General features: G+C 38.7%; 1 protein-coding gene across 1 annotated transcript in view; it reads left to right on the top strand.

Moving 5' to 3' along the window:
- The window catches only part of HSD17B4 (hydroxysteroid 17-beta dehydrogenase 4), a 77,968-nt gene that overhangs the window by 31,160 nt on the left and 25,483 nt on the right, over positions 1-21,325 (top strand). The window contains exons 12-15 of the mRNA XM_049771390.1: positions 1,665-1,768; positions 4,535-4,771; positions 7,266-7,317; positions 10,470-10,541. Of these exons, the coding sequence (XP_049627347.1) occupies positions 1,665-1,768; positions 4,535-4,771; positions 7,266-7,317; positions 10,470-10,541 (465 nt within the window). The remainder of the gene's footprint in view (positions 1-1,664; positions 1,769-4,534; positions 4,772-7,265; positions 7,318-10,469; positions 10,542-21,325) is intronic.

Here is a 21,325-nt window from a genome sequence, read left to right as displayed (position 1 = left end):
TCAGTCTCTATTCATCTTTGGACTCCTTTAGGAAAACCCAAGCCCTAGATGTTCATCAGAACTTCCCCCTGTAATCTTGGACTACCTCAGTTCTGATTGCTCTAATCCTAAAGTGCCTTCCACGGCTTTTGTTTCTTAAGCATGTGGTCTCAGAATTGTTCTAGTAAGTTCTCTTATAGGCTATAAACAGTGTATCTCTTTTGTATTTATTGCTAGTATAGTGCTGAACTCCTAGGAAATATTTAGTTTACTACCTTGAATTGTTGATTCACTTATGAGATTCCAGAGATGATAAGTGAAAGTTATATTTTTTCCCCTGTAGAAATTCACACACACACACACACACACACACACATATGTGTGAAATTTAAAATATCCTTCTTGGAAAGATACATCAGGATGATTTTAGAGAAAAGGCTTTCTTTTTCTGTATGGATAATTTTTTGTTTAAAATGTCGTAGAAGAATATATACTTTCCACTTCCTGGAACACACTCACTGAAATTTTCATTATACTTTCTCTCAATCAGTTAATAGCATGATGCTGTGTCCTTAAAGTCAGTATTTTCTATAAATTGTATTGTGATAATTGAGATAAGTTCAGTCTCATGAATAAGTCACCTACCAATTGAACATGAATGAAAATAAAAGAAAGAAATACATTAGAAGTCTTTGTATTGATGTTAATTTCAGTCTTTTGCCTTAGCAATATTAGACTGAAATGTGAGGAGAAAGAGTGGACGGAATCATGCGATTCTAAAGGAAAGTATACCTCGAGCATTGAAGTATGGCTTAAAAATATCATCTTCCTTTTAGAATTGGGACTTTGCAGACACTTGTCCAGTATGCTTGTTTTATAGATGTTACTACTTAAGTTCCCAAAATTCTCACATTTTTTGAGCTCTGAGCAGATTATGGAGGTCTGTCGCTGTGTGCAAAACTTTCTCTTCCCTGGCCACCACCTCTTACAGTGTCTGGCTGGGGCGGCCAAGGATTAGTGGGCTGTGAGTCTGTTGTTTCCTGCTGCCAGGATTGGTGGGTATTCCTGCTAATCTTTCTCTCTGTGGGTGCTGATTATTTCATCTGAGTTTGGATGGAGGCTCACAGCTAAGTTTCTTAGAAAGACCCCTGAGTCTTCAGACTCCTGGGACATATATCGCTGTTCTAGGAATCTCTTTTCTTAACTAGAAATTTAGGACCTAGAACAGTAGCTTTCGAATCCTGCCCTAACTCCCTGGCTATGATAGTTTTCTGTAGTCTAAAATTTCAGTACTGTCTTTATGCCTTGTCATTGTTCTGTCCCAGAAAAGAGAAGGGCAATTTTGGTTTCTCTCCCAGCATAAAGAGCATGGATCCTGAAGCAGAGTGATAAAATTGCTTTAAGAACAGCTGAGGCTCAGAGCCACTGTAGTACCATAATCTTTGCAGGGCATGTTCAGCTTTTGGCATCTGTTTCGTCTTTTTCAACCTTTCTCAGTTTTTTGTCTTGATGATCAGAGAACATCCAGCCCAGTATGGGGTGACAGTTAGGATCGCAGCTGGCTTGCTAGATAGAGTTATAGGAGTAATTTTTCTAGTCTATTGTCACATTACTATAGCTTTAACAAAAGTATAATTGTTCTTGTTTTATTTATTATTATTATTGTTATTATTATTGTGTTTTAGAATCAATGAGTGGTTTGGTTGAAGTTCTCAGTGAAATCAATGCCAATGGGAGAGTGTCCACCAATAATACCAGCCACACAGCAACAGCTGCTACATCTGGATTTGTAAGTGTAGAAACTAAAACTAGCCCAAGTCTGAAGATTTCCCCTTGTCTCTGGTCTCTTGCAAAAATTTTTTCCAAAGCTTTTAAGTGTTAAGTAAGAGAAAACAGTAACCACACATCATTTTTATATCAAATATGTATTAAGAAGGTGTAGAATTGGATTAAACTAAGACCAAACTATTAATAGTAGCTATTCTTTTGTATTCTTCCACACAGATGGACAGATGTCCCTTTATTTGAGCATTATTTGATAACTGTTTTACCCCCTGTATCTCTGCCTAAAAAAAACCTTATTAAATATTTTTTTGTTTTTGTTTTGGGTCATACCCTGCAATGTTCATCACTTAACTCTGGATCTGCGCTCAGGGATGACTTTTGAAAGTATTCAAGGGACTACATACAGTGTCAGAGATTGAGCCCAGGTTATCTGCATGGAAGATAAGGATCTTACCCTCTTTGGCTTCTTTTAACATTTTAGGGAAAAATAGTCACTTTAGTGACTCTTCTGACTCACTTCTTTTAAAGGAAAATATTGATTGTATTTTGAAATATTTCATCATGACTGCAAGTAAAAAGTTGCCTGCCCTATTAGAAATTCTGATAAAATTGTGGTTATAGCTTATGGGAATTTTGCTGACTTACAGTCATTATATTTACCCTTAAAGAAATGTAGTTTTTTGATAGTAAAAAGGAAATCATTTGTCATCTTTGAGTTAGGTGTTTGTGGTTCAGGGCAGTAGGCTTGGCTTAGTACTACCCCCTCAAGAAAAATATTAGAATTTTAATGCAAGAATACAATCAGTTTACAATTGTAATCTTAACTTTAGGGATTGGCAGGTTTTTGTTTTTTGTTTTTTTGTTTTAAATGGGCCAGATGGTGAATATTTTAGACCCTCCAGAACATGTACCACTTTCTGTTACATAGTTTCCCCATGTTTCTTTATTATTTGGCCTTCCAAGCATTGCTTGGGGGCCAGGAACCACTCTGGATAATATGTGATTGATTGCAGTGCTGCTAGGATTCTGCAGGTCTGAAGGTCATCTGGGCCACATGCTGTAGAATTTACAAGCCTTCAGGGCTAAAAATGGTGGTGCTGGGGTCAAACACTAGACTTGATGCACTTTAGGCATGCTCTCTCGTCCTTGGTGCTGTTCTTTTTATTTGATTTATATTTTACCATTCTTTAAAATGGTAAAAGCAGTCTTATCTCTGTTATCATTTGCCAATTCTTGCTTTAGAATGAAAGTGAAAATTCGGGCCGGAGAGATAGCATGGAGGTAAGGCATTTGCCTTGCATGGGGAAGGACAGAGGTTCGAATTCTGCCATCCCATAGGGTCCCCTGAGCCTGCCAGGAGCGATTTCTGAGTGTAGAGCCAGGAGGAACCCCTGAGTGCTGCCAGGTGTGACCCCAACAAAAAACCAAAAAAAAAAAAAAAAAAAAAGGGAAAATTCTGTTGTTCTTTAATACCCTCATTTATACTTTATGTATACTTTATGTAAACTATATAATCCCCAAATAGAAAAATATAATATTCAGTTAATAAAGGAGACCCTTTGGGAGGAATTGCAGGTAAATATGTATTTTTTAGAAATCCTTTATGACTCCAGTCTTACTTATTTCAGGCATTAAGCAGTGTTTTGCTTATTTAGTTATATATTTTACAGTAGATTTTATAGAGCAATTTATTCTTATAGCAAATTATTATTTCTTTTTTTTTTTTTTTGTGGTTTTCTTGGGTCACACCCGGCAGTGCTCAGGGGTTACTCCTGGCTCCATGCTCAGAAATTGCTCCTGGCAGGCACAGGGGACCCTATGGGACGCCGGGATTCGAACCGATGACCTTCTGCATGAAAGGCAAACACCTTACCTCCATGCTATCTCTCCGGCCCCAAATTATTATTTCTTGTATTTTTGTTGTTGTTATTTTTGTCCACACCTGGTTGTGCTAAGGGCATATTCCTGGCTCTGTACTCAGGGATTACTTGTGGTGGTGTTTAGGGGATCATAAGTAATGGCAATGACAAAAACTGGGTTGTGGTACTGGAGAGATAGCATGGAGGCAGGGTGTTTGCCTTGCATTCAGAAAGATGGTGGTTCGAATCCCGGCATCCCATATGGTCCCCGAAGCCTGCAAGGAGTGATTTCTGAGTGTAGAGCCAGGACGAACCCCTGAGCGCTGCCGGGTGTGACCCAAAAACCAAAAACCAAAACAAAACAAAAACAAAAACTGGGTTGTCCTGTGTAAGCAAGTACCTCACCTACTATACTATATCTCCAGCACCTGCTTTTTAAGAAGCATCGAGATAGTAAAGTTGAAAATGAAACAATATTTGCTAGCAAGAAGAAGCAATATAAAGCACTTTGTAAATAAAGTCCCTTTTTACTTACTATTGAAAAATAGGGGCCAGGCTAGAGGTAAGGTGCCTGCCTTGCCTGCGCTAGCCTTGGATGGACCGCGGTTCGATCCCCCGGTATCCCATATGGTCCCCTAAGCCAGGAGCGACTTCTGAGCGCATAGCCAGGAGTAACCCCCAAGTGTCACCGGGTGTGGTCCAAAAACCAAAAAAAAAAAAAAAAAGAAAAAGAAAACAAGAATTATTATACTCCATCAAGTTCACTAAAATAAGTTATTTCTTTTTTCAAAGCAAAGATTGGGTATGTAAACTGTTAATAGTTTTGAAAAGTTAAAAATGTAAAGATTTGACAGAAATATCAGAGAAAATTGCTATTGAAATGCTAATGAAAATATTATTTTCTCTTGCAGACTGGTGCTATTGGCTATAAATTTCCTCCATTTTTTGCTACGTATTCAGAATTGGAAGCCATTATGTATGCCCTTGGAGTGGGTGCCTCGGTCAAAGAACCCAAGGACTTGAAATTTATTTATGAAGGAAGTTCTGATTTTTCACCTTTGCCTACCTTTGGAGTTATCATAGCTCAGAGTTGTCTAATGGGTGGAGGATTAGCAGAGATTCCAGGCCTTTCAGTCAACCTTGCAAAGGTAATGCACAATGTTAGACCATATTTTGCATCTCTTCTGTTTCCTTAAATTTGATCAATAAATGTTACATTATGTGTGTGTGTGTTTGTGTGTGTGTGTGTGTGTGTGTCTGTACTAATGAAGTAATTGATGGTGATTAATTTGGGAATGAAAGCTTAGTGTAGCACTTGCACAAAAAATAATAGTGAAATGAAAGGTTAGCAAAGAAGAGGAAACATTAGTTATGCACAGGTCTTCAGACCTGGCATAATGTCTCAAATTCTCTTCCTGGTGTTTATTTTATATTTGATCAAGTTTTCTTTTTAACTTCTTTAAGTTTCAGTATCATCATTTGTTAAAAGGTGAGAGTAATCCTTGTAAAACTGGTAAAGGAACAGGTCAAATTTTAAAAAAAATACATAAATTATTGTATTTAAGACCATGTATGACATAGTTGATAATGATGCACTTATTTCCAGGTCAGTGGGAGTGAAATTATTTAAAAAAGAAAAAAAAGTACATCAACAAGAAAATTTATGAAAATTGTTGCATCCTGCATGTTGCATCCTGCATATTGCATCAAGTCATTGTCAGAAGGTTACTAAGTTCTTGCTAGTTGATCTTTCTGTTACTTCATTTGTGTCTGAACATTAGATGGCTTCAAATACACTGTTGGCTTCTAAATTGGTGTGTTTCTACTGGGATGAAAGTATTAAAAGATTTGGAATTGTTGTGTGACTACATATGCAGAATTCCAGAAATTCCAAGCACTATTGTTGATACTGTGGCTTTCATGGGCCTTTAGGGCTTCTGAAAGTAAGAGAAGGCTTGGGAGGGTACTCATACTCCAGAAAGTTTTGGTGATTTCAGCCCAAATAGCAGCATACCTGGAGTTTTGATTAGAATGGTATATATACCTGCAGAGAGCTGCAGATGAGTGGTGAAGCAGGGCCATTGGCTAAGCTATGATTCTGGGTGGTGGGTATAGTTGGCATGGCTTTGACAGGGCGAGGACTTCAACCGGCCTCTTCCTGAAATTGCCAGTTTATAACTGTGTGCATGTGAAGTTTTATCTAGTTGAAGAGTATTTGAGGGGTGTTGAATATTTGTTAAATATGAAAACACACATGTAATCCTGCCACGCCTCCCCACTTCACCTCATTGTCAAGGGGGCCACTATATCTGTAGGGGGATTGTAGAGATAGTGGTAGGAGAAGAGAACCTTGTTGCTTTTAGTGGGGTTTCAGCTTGTTCTCTGAACAATAAGGAGGGACTGAAGCATTTTGAGCTGAGCGATGAAAAGGCTGGTTATGTTCCCCAACCAACTCTTTCTGTTACTATGTGGAGACTAGTTTGTATGGATGTCAAACCTGGAAGAGGCAAGGAGGCTGCCCAGTGACAGAGAGCTGGTGATTTGTAGAGCTAGGACCCTGTTTATATTTCTCCCAGTATTTCTGGGGGATTGATAAAGTCATGAGAACTTTCATGACTAGTAGAGTGATGTCTGGCAGTTGTGGTTTCATTCACTCTCTTGTGACATTTGCCACATATTCTTCTTCTATTTGGGTAATGTAAATATAGAACATTAAAGTGAATGCTCCCAAAATCTCCCATCGTGCTGGGAGGCGTTAGAAATCATCAACAATGTTCAGAGTGTGACATGGGACTGATGAGCACTGGGGAAATCTGAACCTGATTTTCCCAGCCTGAAGTTTTAAAGCCTCAGGTGCATGGCAGCTGCCCTTCATTTATGTCCTTTTGTGCCTGATTTGTTGCTGGTGCTATCTCCCTGCTCTTCTTATTTCCACACTTCTCTGAGTCCACTGCCCTCTGGAATCTGAGAAAGACTTGGAATTAATCTGTTTCCGAAACAAAGGCATTTGGCCATTTCAGTAAGGGGTCAAGTTTTTTATTTTTCCACCCTTCTGTTTTCAAACATTTTTCTGTGGATTGTTGCTTTGATTGAGGTTGAGCAGTGCCCTTAGTAGGCAGCTTAACTTGAAGGATAGGTGTATGGATAGTGTTTTTACTTTGAACAGGATTCAGGGTTTACGCTGGTGTTTTGACTGAGTCATTAGTGTTTGGTGTGTGTGACCTGAAATAACTTTATTAGTTCTAAATAGTTTTTCATTTTTATCCACTTGATACATATTGAGTACTCCAATGTTCCAGGCACAACAGCGAGCTTTGGAAAAACAATGCAGCATAGCTTCTCTGTTGGTATCTAATCTGTAGGTATCAAGGAAAGATTAATGAAAGCCTGGTGTCTAGAATGAGAGCCACATGTATTATCTCTTCTGTGTTGCATGAGAGCTGACTGACAGATTGAGGGATTGCTGATTTCTATATTAATAAGAAGTAGGAGCAAAATTGATATATAATTTTGGGGTCATAATGATAGGAGCTATCGGCAGTGCAGTATCATGTATGCTTAGTAATGTCTATACAAAGGAAGTCTGGAAGAGAGAAAGTGGAAATAGGAAATCTAATAGTAAAGTTTCATTTCTCTTAACAGATTCTCCATGGAGAGCAATATCTGGAGTTGTATAAGCCACTTCCCAGATCAGGTGAGTTCTTGATACACTAATTCTAGAATACTACTACAAGCTTTTTTCAGACCAGCCTTCCAAATATGTCATTGTGTTAAAATGGCATTTATCTGTCCCTTCTGCAGACCACCTCACTGTGATTTTTGTTTAAGTCAGCTGTTAGATTGAAACTTAGCTGTTTTAGTGATTTGACCCTGTTCTTTAGTAGTATGATTTAATAAATTACTTCAAAATCCCAACAGCTTATTGAGGTTCTGTGTTCTTAACAACCAGAGGGATGTTTGTGTATGTTTTAATGTATAATATATAAAAAGTTGTGATTCCTGTTTTATTTCAGCTATTTTTTCTCATTTCTCCCCAGCTATTAATTTTCATTAAATAAGGGTAAATATGTTAGTCAATTTGTTGATTATAATTTTTTTCTTTTGTACTCTTGTTAATACTTGCTTGGGTCAGGGGTATCTGGCTAAACCATGTTGGATTTAGAACCTGGGCCTCCCACATGCTTCAGTCCATTGAAATATCTCTTCAAATTAAAATTTTTCCCTTCTTTGTGGATCTCTGGCAGTGGGGCCTTACGATCACCTTGGTAAATCTCGCACCGGGTATTAAACTCACAGTCTTATACTTGCCTCTGTGTCTTCTTTTGGTCCCCAGAATTTTGAATTAGAGAGAATAAAACCAAATATATTGGAGTATTCAACTTTGTTTTTCTCAATAATATCTTCTTGCTCAATAATCCATCCTTCTCTTTTTTCTTTCACTAAAATTTGGCATGTTTGTTTCATTTCTCTGTTTGGTTGTCACAGTATCGTGTAATTATATACGGACCATCCTAGATAGTTTGGTTATATAATACAGAGGTTAGCAAGTAGCTTGAAACCTACTTTCATTTTTAAAGCATTTTTATTTTCCCAACAAACTTGTGGGAGTTTCAGTGCTACAGGTTTAATAATGTTAATGGTGTTCAGTCCATGACATTCATAGAAATTATTGATATAAAACACTGTTCTCATTTTTTCTTTTTTGGCTGCACATGGTGATATTCAGGGCTTACTCCTGGTTCTACACTCAGAAATTACTCCTGGCAGGTCTAAGAGTCCATATGGAATGCCAGGGATTGAACCCAGGTTAGCCTCTTGCAAAGCAAGAGCCCTACTTGCTATACTATTGTTCCAGTCTCTGTGTTGCCATTTTTTGGGTTTAGGTTTTTTTTTTTTTTTTTTTTTTTTATAGTTGGTTTTGTTTTTAGTTTACACCCGGCGGTGTTCAGGACTGACTTCTAGTTGTGCTCAGGAATCTCTCCTGGTAGGCTTTGGAGACCATATGGGGAGCTGGTGATTGAATCCTGGTCAGCTTTGTGTACAGCTTGCTGTACTTTTTGCTCTGGCCAAGTCTTATTGGTGACCTTTCATTAATTATTGCAGGTGGGTTAAGTTGTAGCAAATCTTTTCATCTCTTTGTTTGTCTAAAAAGATTTTATTCACTCTCAAATCTAAACAACAACTTTGCAGGACAGTGGAATAGATTGGAAGTCTTTAAAGTAATTTTAATGTTATGCTACTATTTTGTTGCTTGTATGGTATCAAATGGGAGAGGTTTTATTTTTGTTATTTCCTTTGTAGTTGAATTTTTTTAATGCTTTCAATGGTCTGGCTCTTTGTATTATTATCATTTTGATTGCTGTCTGTCTTGATGTTGTTCTGTTTGAGTGTTTTGTCTGATACACTTTGGGCCTCCTGAATCTGTGCAAAGCCTTTCTCCAAAGACCAGAGAAGTTCTCAGTTATTTCTGTCACCAATCATTCTTCCCCCTTTTTTTTTTCTCTTCTCATATTCCTATAATTTGGAGATGATTCATCTTTATTTACCCATTAAGTATACCCATTAATTATCTTAGACTCTTTTTTATTCTTTTACTTTTATTTGCTACTTCTTTTTGCTGCTGACTTGTATTTTGTCTTCCAGTTCACTGATAAAATTATCTGCATTAAGAATACTGTCTCAATGGTTTATTGACTATTGTCTTATTGAGCCCTTTCAATTTCATTTACTTGGATTCTTTCATGTTATGAAGCAATTCTTTTTGCAGTTGATTAAATTTTATTTCCAGTGATTGCTTAATTTCTGTTGGAATTGCATGGAATGTTGATTTGAGATCCTCCTCAGTGAGCTCTGAGTATTTTGCTGAGTTTGAGGCCTTTCTTGAACTTTTGTCCTTGTCTGCCACCTTTTTGTCTTTCCTATGTCCTTAGTTTCGTGGTGTCGACAGTAGAGTTTTAGATTCTTGATTATCTGAATACTGATCTAATTCATTATTTTATACAAGGGGATACTGCTTATGACCTGCTAATTGACTATTTCCATTACCCTATACTGATATTTCAGTGTGATGGGCCGGATTTAGGTCTAGTTCCCCTGTTTAGTTACCAGGGCTTCAATAGAGGAATTCTGAGGCCAAATTAAGACCCTGCAGTTTTCCACTAGCCTGAGAGTATGTGGATAGAGTAGAGTTGTCAGTACATCTGATTGGATGTAGAGATACCAGGTTCCTAGGGGTAGTTGAAGGGCAGAGGATGGTGTGAGGATGCCACTCTTCCTTTCATAAAAGTCCCGAGTTTCAGAGAGAACTCATTATTTTTCTTAAACAGTACTTGGACTGTGGTGATTATAAGCTTAAATGTTTAATTCTTGAAAATGTTTATTTAAAAAAGAAAAAACAAAAGCCGCATTTGCTATGCATCTGCCATGCTGACCTGGGTTAACTCACTGGCACCCCATAAGGTCTCCCAATCTCAACAAAATCATCCCTGTATGCACAGCTAGGTATGACCCCCAAACAAAAATTGAATACATAATTTACCCCTGAGCATTGCCAGGGGTCACTTCTAATCAAAGAAATAGGATGGCACATGACTATTGTTAGGTTCTAGCTAAAACCCCTTCTCCTGCCTCCCAAATCTAGCTTATCAGAGTTATAGATGTTTCAAATTTAATGGCTATTATTCTGATGGTTTTTAATATTGAATGACTTTTCAGACAAGTCGAGGAAGATTAGCGAACCATAATTTTTCAACTTTACTCAACAGTGAAAATAGGTGTTAAATTCTAGTGTGTAATAATGGATGGCCTTGAAAATATTTTGATTATTTATTTTACTTTTTGTTTTAGGAAAATTAAAATGTGAAGCAGTTGTTGCTGATATCCTAGATAAAGGATCCGGTTTAGTGATTCTTTTGGATGGTAAGTCATTTCTTGTTCTTTTTTTAAAAATTAATATTAAAATGATAGGCTTTGTAACATTGAAACCTATTCAACATAGAAACCCATTAGTGAGTGTATATTTATCTTCCAGTTTGTGAGAAAAAAAGATAAAGGTTTTAAAAATGTATAAACTTAAAAATAATGGTGACTCCCTGCGTGAGGCCACTGAGGACGACCCCAGTGCACTTAATCCCGTCAAGGCGCCTCAGCCAGGTAGGTGGTCCCAGGACACAGGGTTATACCAGTCTCCTGCCTGGAGCTTTTAAAAAGCCTCTGTGTTCCTCCACTGTTGGCTTCCTGACTCCTCTGGGAGGCAGCTGAGGATGATTGCAATGAACTTAATTCCATCAAGGCTCCCAGGTTGGTGGTCCCAGCTCACAAGGGTGGTACCAGGGGAGCACGGCAGCCGTGTGCATCTTCTAGCCAATGAACTCCACAATTACACATCAAAAAAAACAATACTACAGGCGAGACAATGGGGAAACAACACAGGAAAAGTCCATGCATAGAGAATGAAGAGGGCAGTTCTGAAGACCTGAGTAGATCCAACCACCTAGTTAGCCTCTCAGATAAGGAGAAGAAATATGAAGGATGTTAATAGAACTCAAAAAAAGCATAGATCGAGTTGAATGGAACACAAATAAGAATCAAGAGGATATGAAAGTAGAAATCAGAAAACTCCAAACTGAAAGAACAGGTCTGAAAAACTCAGTAAATGAACTGAAAACAGCAGTGAAAAGCCTTTCCAACAAACTATCAGCAGCTGAGGACAGAATCAGCTGGAAGATGAGATGCATAACAACTCCATATAACAGAAGAGATTGGAAAAGAGCCTTAAAAATAAACGATCAGACAGTGGAAAAAAATACTCAAAGAATGTGAACAGATAAAAGTAGATATCCTTGATAAACTCAACAGTAATAAAATAAGAATCAATGGAGTCCCAGAGACACAGAAAAAAAATCCGCAGGAAGAATCAACAGTCAAGGACATCTTTGTAGAGAAATTTTCAGTGCTAAATACTGCGTGGAAACAAATTCTGCATGCACGAAGAGTACCAGCTCGAAGAGACCCAAAGAAAAGCACCCCAATACACATCCTATTCACAATGACAAATCCCTTAGATAGGGATATAATACTGAAAGCAGCAAGATCAAAAAGGGAAATTACATTCAAAGGAGCATCCTTAAGATTTACAGCAGACCTGTCACAAGAAACCCTCAAGGCCAGAAGGCAGTGGTAGGATATGGTGACAAAACTCAACCAAATGAATGCTTCACCTAGAAGACAGCAACCAGCCAGACTCACTTTTAGGTTTAGAGGAAGTGTACATAGCTTCACAGACAAACAACAGCTCAGAAACTTTACAGACTCAAACCAGCCTTAAAAGAAAAACTGAAAGGTTTCCTTTCAGACAAAACAGACCAACAGACACACTGAACTTCTACACAAAGATGACACTAAATCCCATGAAAATTATCTCAAGGTGAATGGACTAAATGCACCTAGTAAGAGACACAGGGTGGCAAAATGGATCAAAAAGCTGAATCCAAAATTATGCTGCTTACAAGGAACACACCTGAATAGTCAGAACAAACATAGACTCAAAATCAAAGGTAGGAGGAAAATCATTTAAGCCAACAACTTTCTTTTGTTTTCTTTTTAACTCCTTTTTTTCAATTTTTATGTGGCCAAAATGAATTACAAATCGTACACAGTGACAACAAATGAGGGCCTTTCCACCACCAGTGTTGTCCTTTCTTCATCCCTGTTCCCAAGCATATATTCCTTATCTCCCTCCTTTATCCCCCAGAATGCTAGTGTAACTAAAAGCATATATGTTAACACTAATGTAAACCATTTTTTTTTTGCAGTTCCAGATATTTTTAGTAGTGTTTTCTTAAAGGTTTAGAGTCAAAGGAGCACTGTAAAAACAATGTTAGAGTGGCAATTATTGTTTGCATGGGCCCACCAAAGTATGGGGGTTATGGAAAGGAAAAACATTGGCCTAAGTACAAGGAGACCCTACCCCTGAAGTTTCCTGACATAAGACCATTTCTAGGCTCCAGGCAAACTAGTTTGTCCAATCCGGTCATTGTCCATAGTGCCCACACAGTTATATATTTCACAGTCTCTATTGTTGGTATCATGTTTCTGTATTGAAGGTCCTGGAATCTGTATATCCTACATTGAAGTCAGGATGGTGCAGAGTGGCGTCTAATTTCAACTCACAATTAAAGGGCAATGCAGAAAGCCCTGTCCAGTATGCAGGTCTTGTTTAAATCTTCTCAGTGTTAAGGGAAGACTCTTTTGAGTAAATCGATGTCAGAGAAGCAGTACGATCTTCCCTGCTAGAGGATTGCGTCCAGGTGATGTCATAGACAACTTTGGATGTTTCATAGATGGCTTCCCTGGTTCAGGGGTGACTGAAAAATACCCAAACCTCTGAGGCCTGTGCCAGGTCATTATGTCAATGTTCAGGGTGTAAGGTCCCATTGCACTACAAGATTTGTGTGTTCTTATCTCTATTAGATAAGAACTTATTTGTATGTATAGTATTTTCCTTTTTTTTTTTTTTGATAGTTTAGAGTTTTTTTTTTTAGTTAAAAATTTTTTTTCTTTATTTAAACATCTTGATTACATAAATGATTGTGATTAGGTTTCAGTCATGCAAAGAACATCCCCTTCACCAGTGCAACATTCCAACCACCAATGTCCCAAATCTCCCTCCATCCCACCCCACCCCCACCTGTACTCCAGACAGTCTTTCCAGTTCCCTCAGTCATTCACATGATTATGGTAGTTCTCTGTGTAGTTATTTCTATAGCTGCACTCACCAATCTTTGTGGTGAACTTCATGAAGTGAGCTGAAAGTTCCAGCCCTCCTCTCATAGTCTGAGGATTGTTGCAAAAATGACTTTTATTTTTCTTAAAACCCATAGATGAGTGAGACTATTCTGTGTCTCTCTCTCTCCCTCTGACTTATTTCACTCAGCATGATCAATTCCATGAACATCCATGTATAGGAAAATTTCATGACTTCATCTCTTCTGACGGCTGCATAATATTCCATTGTGTATATGTGCCACAGTTTCTTTAGCCATTCATCTGTTGAAGGGCATCTTGGTTGTTTCCAGAGCCTGGCTATTGTGAATAGTGCTGCAATAAATATAGGTGTGAGGAAGGGGTTTTTTGTATTGTATTCTTGTGTTCTTAGGGTATATCCCTAGGAGTGGAATAGCTGGGTCAAATGGGAGCTCAATTTCCAGATTTTGGAGGATATTGCTTTTCATAGAGGTTGGACTAGATGGCATTCCCACCAGCAGTGGATAAGAGTTCCTTTCTCTCCACATCCCCGCCAGCACTGATTGTTCTCATTCTTTGTGGTGTGCGCCAATCTCTGTGGTGTGAGGTGGTATCTCATCATTGTTTTGATTTGCATCTCCCTGATGATTAGTGATGAGGAGCATTTTTTCATGTGCCTTTTGGTCATTTGTATTTCTTTTTTTATCAAAGTGTGTTCATTTCTTCTCCCCATTTTTTGATGAGATTAGATGTTTTTTCTTGTAAAGTTCTGTGAGTGCCCTGTATATTTTGGATATTAGCCCCTTTTCTGATGGGTGTTGGGTGACTAGTTTCTCCCACTCGGTGGGTGACTCTTGTATCCTGGGCACTATTTCTTTTGAGGTGCAGAAGCTTCTCAGTTTAATGTATTCCCATCTGTTGATCTCTCCTTCCACTTGGCAAACAACTTTCTTTTTTTTTTTTTTTTTTGGGTCACACCCGGTAGTGCTCAGGGGTTACTTCTGGCTGTCTGCTCAGAAATAGCTCCTGGCAGGCACGGGGGACCATATGGGACACCGGGATTTGAACCAACCACCTTTGGTCCTGGATCGGCTACTTGCAAGGCAAACGCCCTGTGCTATCTCTCCGGGCCCTCAAACAACTTTCTTAAAAAAGCTGAAATGGGGGCCGGCGAGGTGGCGCTAGAGGTAAGGTGTCTGCCTTGCAAGCGCTAGCCAAGGATCAGGACTGCGGTTCAATCCCCCCAAGCCAGGGGCAATTTATGAGCGCTTAGCCAGGAGTAACCCCTGAGCATCGAACGGATGTGGCCAAAAAACCAAAACCAAAACCAAAACCAAAACAAAAAAGCTGAAGTGGGGCTGGAGAGATAGCATGGAGGTAGGGCCTTTGCCTTGCATGCAGAAGGATGGTGGTTCAAATCCTGGCATCCCAAATGGTTCCCTGAGCCTGCCAGGAGCGATTTCTGAATGTAGAGAGAGAAACTTAATAAATTGGATTAGAAATGAAAAGGAGGCGATCACTTCAAATACTGAAGAGATTCAAAGGGTAATCAGAAACTGCTTTGAGAAACTCTATGCCAAAATACATGAGAATGTGGAAGAAATGAATAAATTCTTGGACTATCTTCCACAGTTAAACGACGATGATCTAGCATATCTAAACAGACCCATCATTACTGAGGAAATTAAAATGATCATAAAAAGTCTTCCCCAAAAGAAAAGCTCAGGTCCAGTTGGATTTACTAATGAATTCTTTCCTACCTTTCTAGAGGAACTACTACCAATCTTTTTCTGACTTTTTTAATGAAATTGAAAAATCAGGAACACTCCCAAAAAGTTTTTATGAAGCTAATATCACTTTGATACAAAACCAGACAGAGATGCTGCAAAAAAAGAAAACTACAAGCCAATATCCCTGATGAACACAGATACAAAGATTATCAACAAAATTCTAGCAAATAGGATCCAATGCCTTATCAAGAAGGTAATAAACTGTGACTAAGGAGGTTTCATTTCAGGAATGAAAAGGTGGTTTAACATATGTAAATCATTCAATATAATATACCATAACAACAAAAAGAAAAAGAAAAACCATATGATATATCAATAGATGCAGAGAAAGCATTTGATAAGGTCCAACACCCATTCTTGATAAAACTCTCATCAAAATGGGAATGCAAGGAACTTTACTTAATATATTCAAGCCAATTTACCACAAGCCAATGGCAAATATTATTCTTACAGAGATAAACTAAAAGTCTTTCCACTGAAATCTGGTACAAGACAGGGCTGCCTGCTCTCACCACTCCTATTCAACATAGTGTTTAAGTTCTTGCCCCAGTGATTAGGCAAGAAAATGATATCAAGGGCATCCAAATAGGAAAGGAAAAAGCCAAGCTCTCACTGTTTGCAGATGATATACTACAATTAGAAAACCCTAAAGCAGGGGTCTCAAACTCAATTTACCTGGGGGCCGCAGGAGGCAAAGTCGGGGTGAGGCAGGGCTGCATAAGGGATTTCACAAAAAAGTCCTCAAACGTCATTATTAACAGTTTTAATTATTTCTTCTGAACATGAATAGAACATTGAGTGAAGATCATAAACAGTTCTTCTGAACATGGCATCTTTTGCCTATTCCTTGCTGCCAGAGACATGACAGCGCTTCTCACAAATCTGAACCACATTTGGTTTTAGAGAGGAAGCATTTAAGACCCTCATTATGGCTTGAAGATGATCATCATTAAGTCTAGACCTATATTTTGACTTATTGAAGTTCAATGTGGAGAATAACTTTCCACACAAGTATGTGCTCCCAAAAAGGCACATGGTGTGCTTGAACATTCGGGAAAGCTCAGGGAAGCTGGGGGGCAATTCTCTCAAAAAATTGCTCATGCATGTCTGCTTTTCCACTCATCTCTCTGAACTTGGCCTTGAGATCAGAGTTGCATTGCAAGTCAGTGAGCTCCATTTGAAGCACAGGAGGGGCATCTTGCACATCAAAAGAAAAGAGGTCCACAAAAATTTGGAAAGTAGCTCTGCTTTTTTTTTCTTTTTTTCTTTTTTTTTGGGTTTTTGGGCCACACCTGGTAACACTCAGGAGTTACTTCTGGCTATGCGCTTAGAAGTTGCTCCTGGCTTGGGGGACCATATGGGAAACCGGGGGATCGAACCTTGGTCCGTCCAAGGCTAGCGCAGGCAAGGCAGGCACCTTACCTCTAGCGCTACCGCCCAGCCCCCGTAGCTCTGCTTTTTGAAGTCTGCAACTCTGTGATCAAATTCCTTCTCTAGCTTAAAAATAGCATCAACATATTTCTCACCACTGAATGGTATGCCTGCATCCATGAGTTCCTTGCATGCTGGGAAATGGCAAAGGTTTGTCTGAGAGAGCTGGGATTTCCATAACACAAGTTTTGTGGAGAATGCTTTCACGTTGTCATAGGCAGTACTGATAAGCAGCCTCGGGCCTTGTAAAGTCTTGTTTAGTACATTCAGCTTACCGTATTTTCTGGTGTATAAGATGACCGGGCGTATAAGACGACCCCCTAATTTTGCAGTTAAAACATAGGTTTAGACCTATATTCGCTGTATGAGACAGAATGTTCCTGTGCTGCATGTGTTTCTATGCTCATGTAGCACAGTGAGCCAATCACAACAAGCAAAGGTTCAAAGGTTATACTGTAATAGACTTCCTCTCTGACTCTGGCCAATCTGAGCAGGCTTTTTACAGTATAAATTCAGGTCCAGAACATTGTCTAATTTGCATGCATAAAAAGCCTTCTTGGATTGACTGAGTTAGAGAGGCGGTTCGAGCAGCCTTGCAGTGATTGGTGCAGGATCGAGTTGGAAAATTCATTTTGTGGCAATATTCAGACAATGTTCGTTTAGTGGCATATTGAAAACTTTTTCGGAAAATACTTGGCATATAAGACGACCCCCGATTTTCGTTTGACTTTTTTTTTGTTTCAAAAGTCATCTTATACACCAGAAAATATGGTATGTATGATGTCAACAAGAAAAGCTAAGTCCATGAGCCATTTGTGATCACTCAACTTAGCAACAGCATTCCCATCCTTCTCCATGAAGGCTTTCACTTCTTCTCTCAACTTAAAAAATCTTTTCAGGACATTTCCCCTGCTGAGCCAACATACGTAGGTGAAATGGAGCACATCTCCATATTCTAACTCCATTTCCTCTAAAAAAGCACGGAACCTCCTGTGCTTTAAGCCCCTGGATCTGATTTGGTTGATGCATTTCACAACAACAGACATCACATTGTCACATGGCAGGCATTTACTGCAAAGGGCCTGCTGATGGATAATGCAGTGAAGAGCAATGGCCTTCTCTACACCCTCCTTTTCAAGTATTTTTTGAGCAAGTGCCACTGTCCATTTTTCCTCCCTGTCATTGATGGCGCTCCATTGGTTATTATTCCACAAACCTCTTCCATGGCAAACCTGCATTCTCAATGGCATCACACAGATGCCGAAATATGTCATTAGTGGTGGTCTGGCCATGCATTGGAATTATTGTGAGCAGCTCCTCTGTCAATTCAAAATTGCAATCAGCACCACGGACATAAATTGTGAGCTGCGCAGTGTCTGTTATATTTGTGCCCTCGTCAAGAGCAACTGAGTATGCATCAAAACATTTGGCTTTCTCACACAGTTGATGATAAATGTCACTTGACATGTCAGAAATGCGCTCTGCCACAGTGTTGGCAGAAAGGCTGTTTTTGCTAAACTGACCTTTCTTTTCCGTACAGATAATACTTGTAGCCTGTAACATGCATTTTTTTTTTTTTAACAAACTCTCCTTCTGTGAATGGGTTCCCTGCCTTAGCAATCATCTCACTAACCATGGAACTAGCTTCGACTGATGCAACATTCTCTGGTTGCTTTCTTGAAGAAATATTTTTGCCTCATTAGACATGCTTTAAGACTGGCAACCCACGTAGCTCTCTCATTTCCTTGATATTCTGCACATTCCTCAGCATGTGTAGTTGAATAATGGTGTTTCAAGTTGTATTCCTTGTGCACTGCAACTTTCTCTGAGCAAGTAAGACATGTGGGGATGCCCCTGTGCTCAACAAAGAAATACTGCGTCTCCCACTTTTCCTGAAATTGTCTCTGCTCGTCATCAATCTTTCTCTTCACTGCAGGCTTTGATGAAGTCATGATGAAGGTATGACAAAATCTGATTCTATAATAAACTCTACCATAGGCCTCCGATAATGCAAGGGACAGCGGGCAGGAGTAGCGGAAATGAAGTCTGTGCTAGGTGCAAAGTATTTGTGATTATTCGCTTACCGAATATTCACAATAAAAATCGCATTAGTAAGAAAAAGAATTGCATTAATCATTTGCATACCCCGAACGGAGCTGCTCGGGGTATGCGAATGTTTAATGTGATTTTTTTCCTACTAATGCGATTTTTATTGTGATAATTTGGTAAGCGAATAATCGCAAATACTGCGATATTTCATGGCTGGCTGCAGCCCACAAAATGTTGTACGGAGGGCCACAAACGGCCCGCGGGTCGTGAGTTTGAGACCCCTGTCCTAAAGACTACCAAAAAGCTTCTAAAAACAATATATTCATATAACAAAGTGGCAGGCTACAAAATTAACATGTATAAGTCAATGGCCTTCTTATACACTAATAATGATAGATAAGAAATGGACATTAAAAAAAATCCCATTCATATTAGTGTCACACAATCTCAAATATTTTGGAGTCAACTTAACTAAATATATGAAGGACCGATACAAAGCAAACTACAAAATTCTGCTTCAAGAAGTAAAAGAGGACACAAGGAAATGGAGACACATTCCCTGCTCATGCATTCGCAGGATTAACATCGTTAAAATGGCAATACTCCCCAAAGCATTGTACAGATTTAATGTGATCCCTCTAAAGATACCCATGACTCTCTTCAAAGAGGTGGATCAAACACATCCTGAAATTTATTTGGAACAATAAATACCTGAGAATTGCTAGAGCAACCCTTGGGAAAAAGAATATGGGATGGGTTGTCACTTTCCCCAATTTTAAACTATTACAAAGCTATAGACATTAAAACAGCATGGTACTAGAATAAAGGCAGGCCCTCAGATCATTGGAATCAACTTGAGTATTCAGAGAATGTTCCCCAGGCATACAATCAATTAATCTTTGAATAAGGGGCAAGAAATCCAAAATGCGGCAAGGGAAGCCTCTTCAACAAATGATGTTGGCACAACTGGTCAGCCACTTGCAAAAAAGCAAACTCAGACCTCCTTCTAACACCATGTACAAAGGTCAAATATAAATGGGTTAAAGACCTTGTTATCATGCCTGAAACCATAAGGTATATAGAACAACACATGTAAAACACTCCATGACATTGAGACTAATGGCATCTTTAAGGAGGAAAGAGTACTGTTCAAACAAGTGGAAGAGATAAGTAGATAGGACTATATTAAACTGAGAAGCTTCTGTACATCAAAGAAAATAGGATATTCCTAGGATACAAAAGCCACCCACAGAATGGGAGAAACTATATACCCAATCAGACAAGGGGCTAATATTGAAAATATACAGGGTACTGACAGAATTTAACAGAGAAAAACATTTGACCCTGTTAAAAAATTGGGAGAAGAAATGAACAGACACTTCCTCAAAGAAGAAATACAAATGGCCAAAAGCCACATGGAATAAATGCTCCACATCACATCAGGGAGATGCAAATCAGAACTACAATGAGGTACCATCTCATGCCACAGAGACTGGCATACATCACAAAGAAAAGAACAATTAGTGCTGGCAGGGGTATGGGGAGAAAGGAACTCTCATTTATTGATGGTGAGAATGGCATCTAGTTCAGCCTTTATGGAAAACAGTATGGACATTCCTCAAAAAACTGGAAATTGAGCTCCCATATGATCTAGCCTGTGGATATACCCTAGAAACACAAGAACATAATAAAAAAAATCCCTTCCTCTCTCCTATATTCGTTGCAGCGCTATTTACAATAGCCAGACTCTCGAAATAACTAAGATGTCCTTTAACAGATGAATGGCTAAAGAAAATGGTACATTTACACAATCCAATATTATGCAGCCATCAGGAGAGATGAAGTCATGTAATTTTCCTATACATGGATGTAATTGAAAACCATTATGCTGAGTGAAATAAGCCAGAGGGAAAGAGACAGAATAATCTCACTGATCTATGGCTTTTAAGAAAAATAAAATACATTATTGTTATAATCCCCAGAGATGAGGTCCAGAAGGACCAACTCATGCTATGAAGGTTACCAAAAGCAGTGGTGAGTAAAGTTAGAAAAATAACTACACAAACAACTACCATGACAATGTTAATGAGTACCAGAGTAGAATGCCTGTCTTGAATACAGGCATTGGGTGGGGGACGAGAGAGATTGGGGGCATTGGAGGTGGGAATGTTACACTGGTGAAGGGGGATCTTCGTTTGACTGAAACCAAAGTACAATCATGTTTGTAATTGCAGTGTTTAAAAAGAAATAAAAAATATTTAAAAACATTAATGGTGGCAGGATTAGAATGGGGTGTGTGTGAGGGAATTTGAATCAACATAACCAAAGCTAGAACAGAGAACAATAGAGGGGAACAACTTATGTGGGATTGAATGTATTTTGGGCAGGCAGGAATATGTAGAAAGTCTCATCTGATAATTAGGCAACACTTGTTCAGCAGTGTAGATTGTAGCGTGATCCAAATCTTTGGGATCTGACTCTTACACTGAATCATAATTATAACTAAGAGCTTGGCTTCTATTCTTATACATTGAAACTTGTTGAACTCCTAATGTGATTTAAACACCAGAGCAATATTTTATTTAGAGTGGAAAGGGATACATGAAGTTTAATAAATGGTGATCTAATAAGTAAGCATATGCTAAAGGTACATTGCTTATAATTTTAAAATATAACAAAAAAAGAAAT

Source organism: Suncus etruscus, chromosome 4 (genome assembly GCF_024139225.1).
Source record: "Suncus etruscus isolate mSunEtr1 chromosome 4, mSunEtr1.pri.cur, whole genome shotgun sequence".
Taxonomy (NCBI): domain Eukaryota; kingdom Metazoa; phylum Chordata; class Mammalia; order Eulipotyphla; family Soricidae; genus Suncus; species Suncus etruscus.
This window is presented reverse-complemented; position numbering and strand designations above follow the sequence as displayed.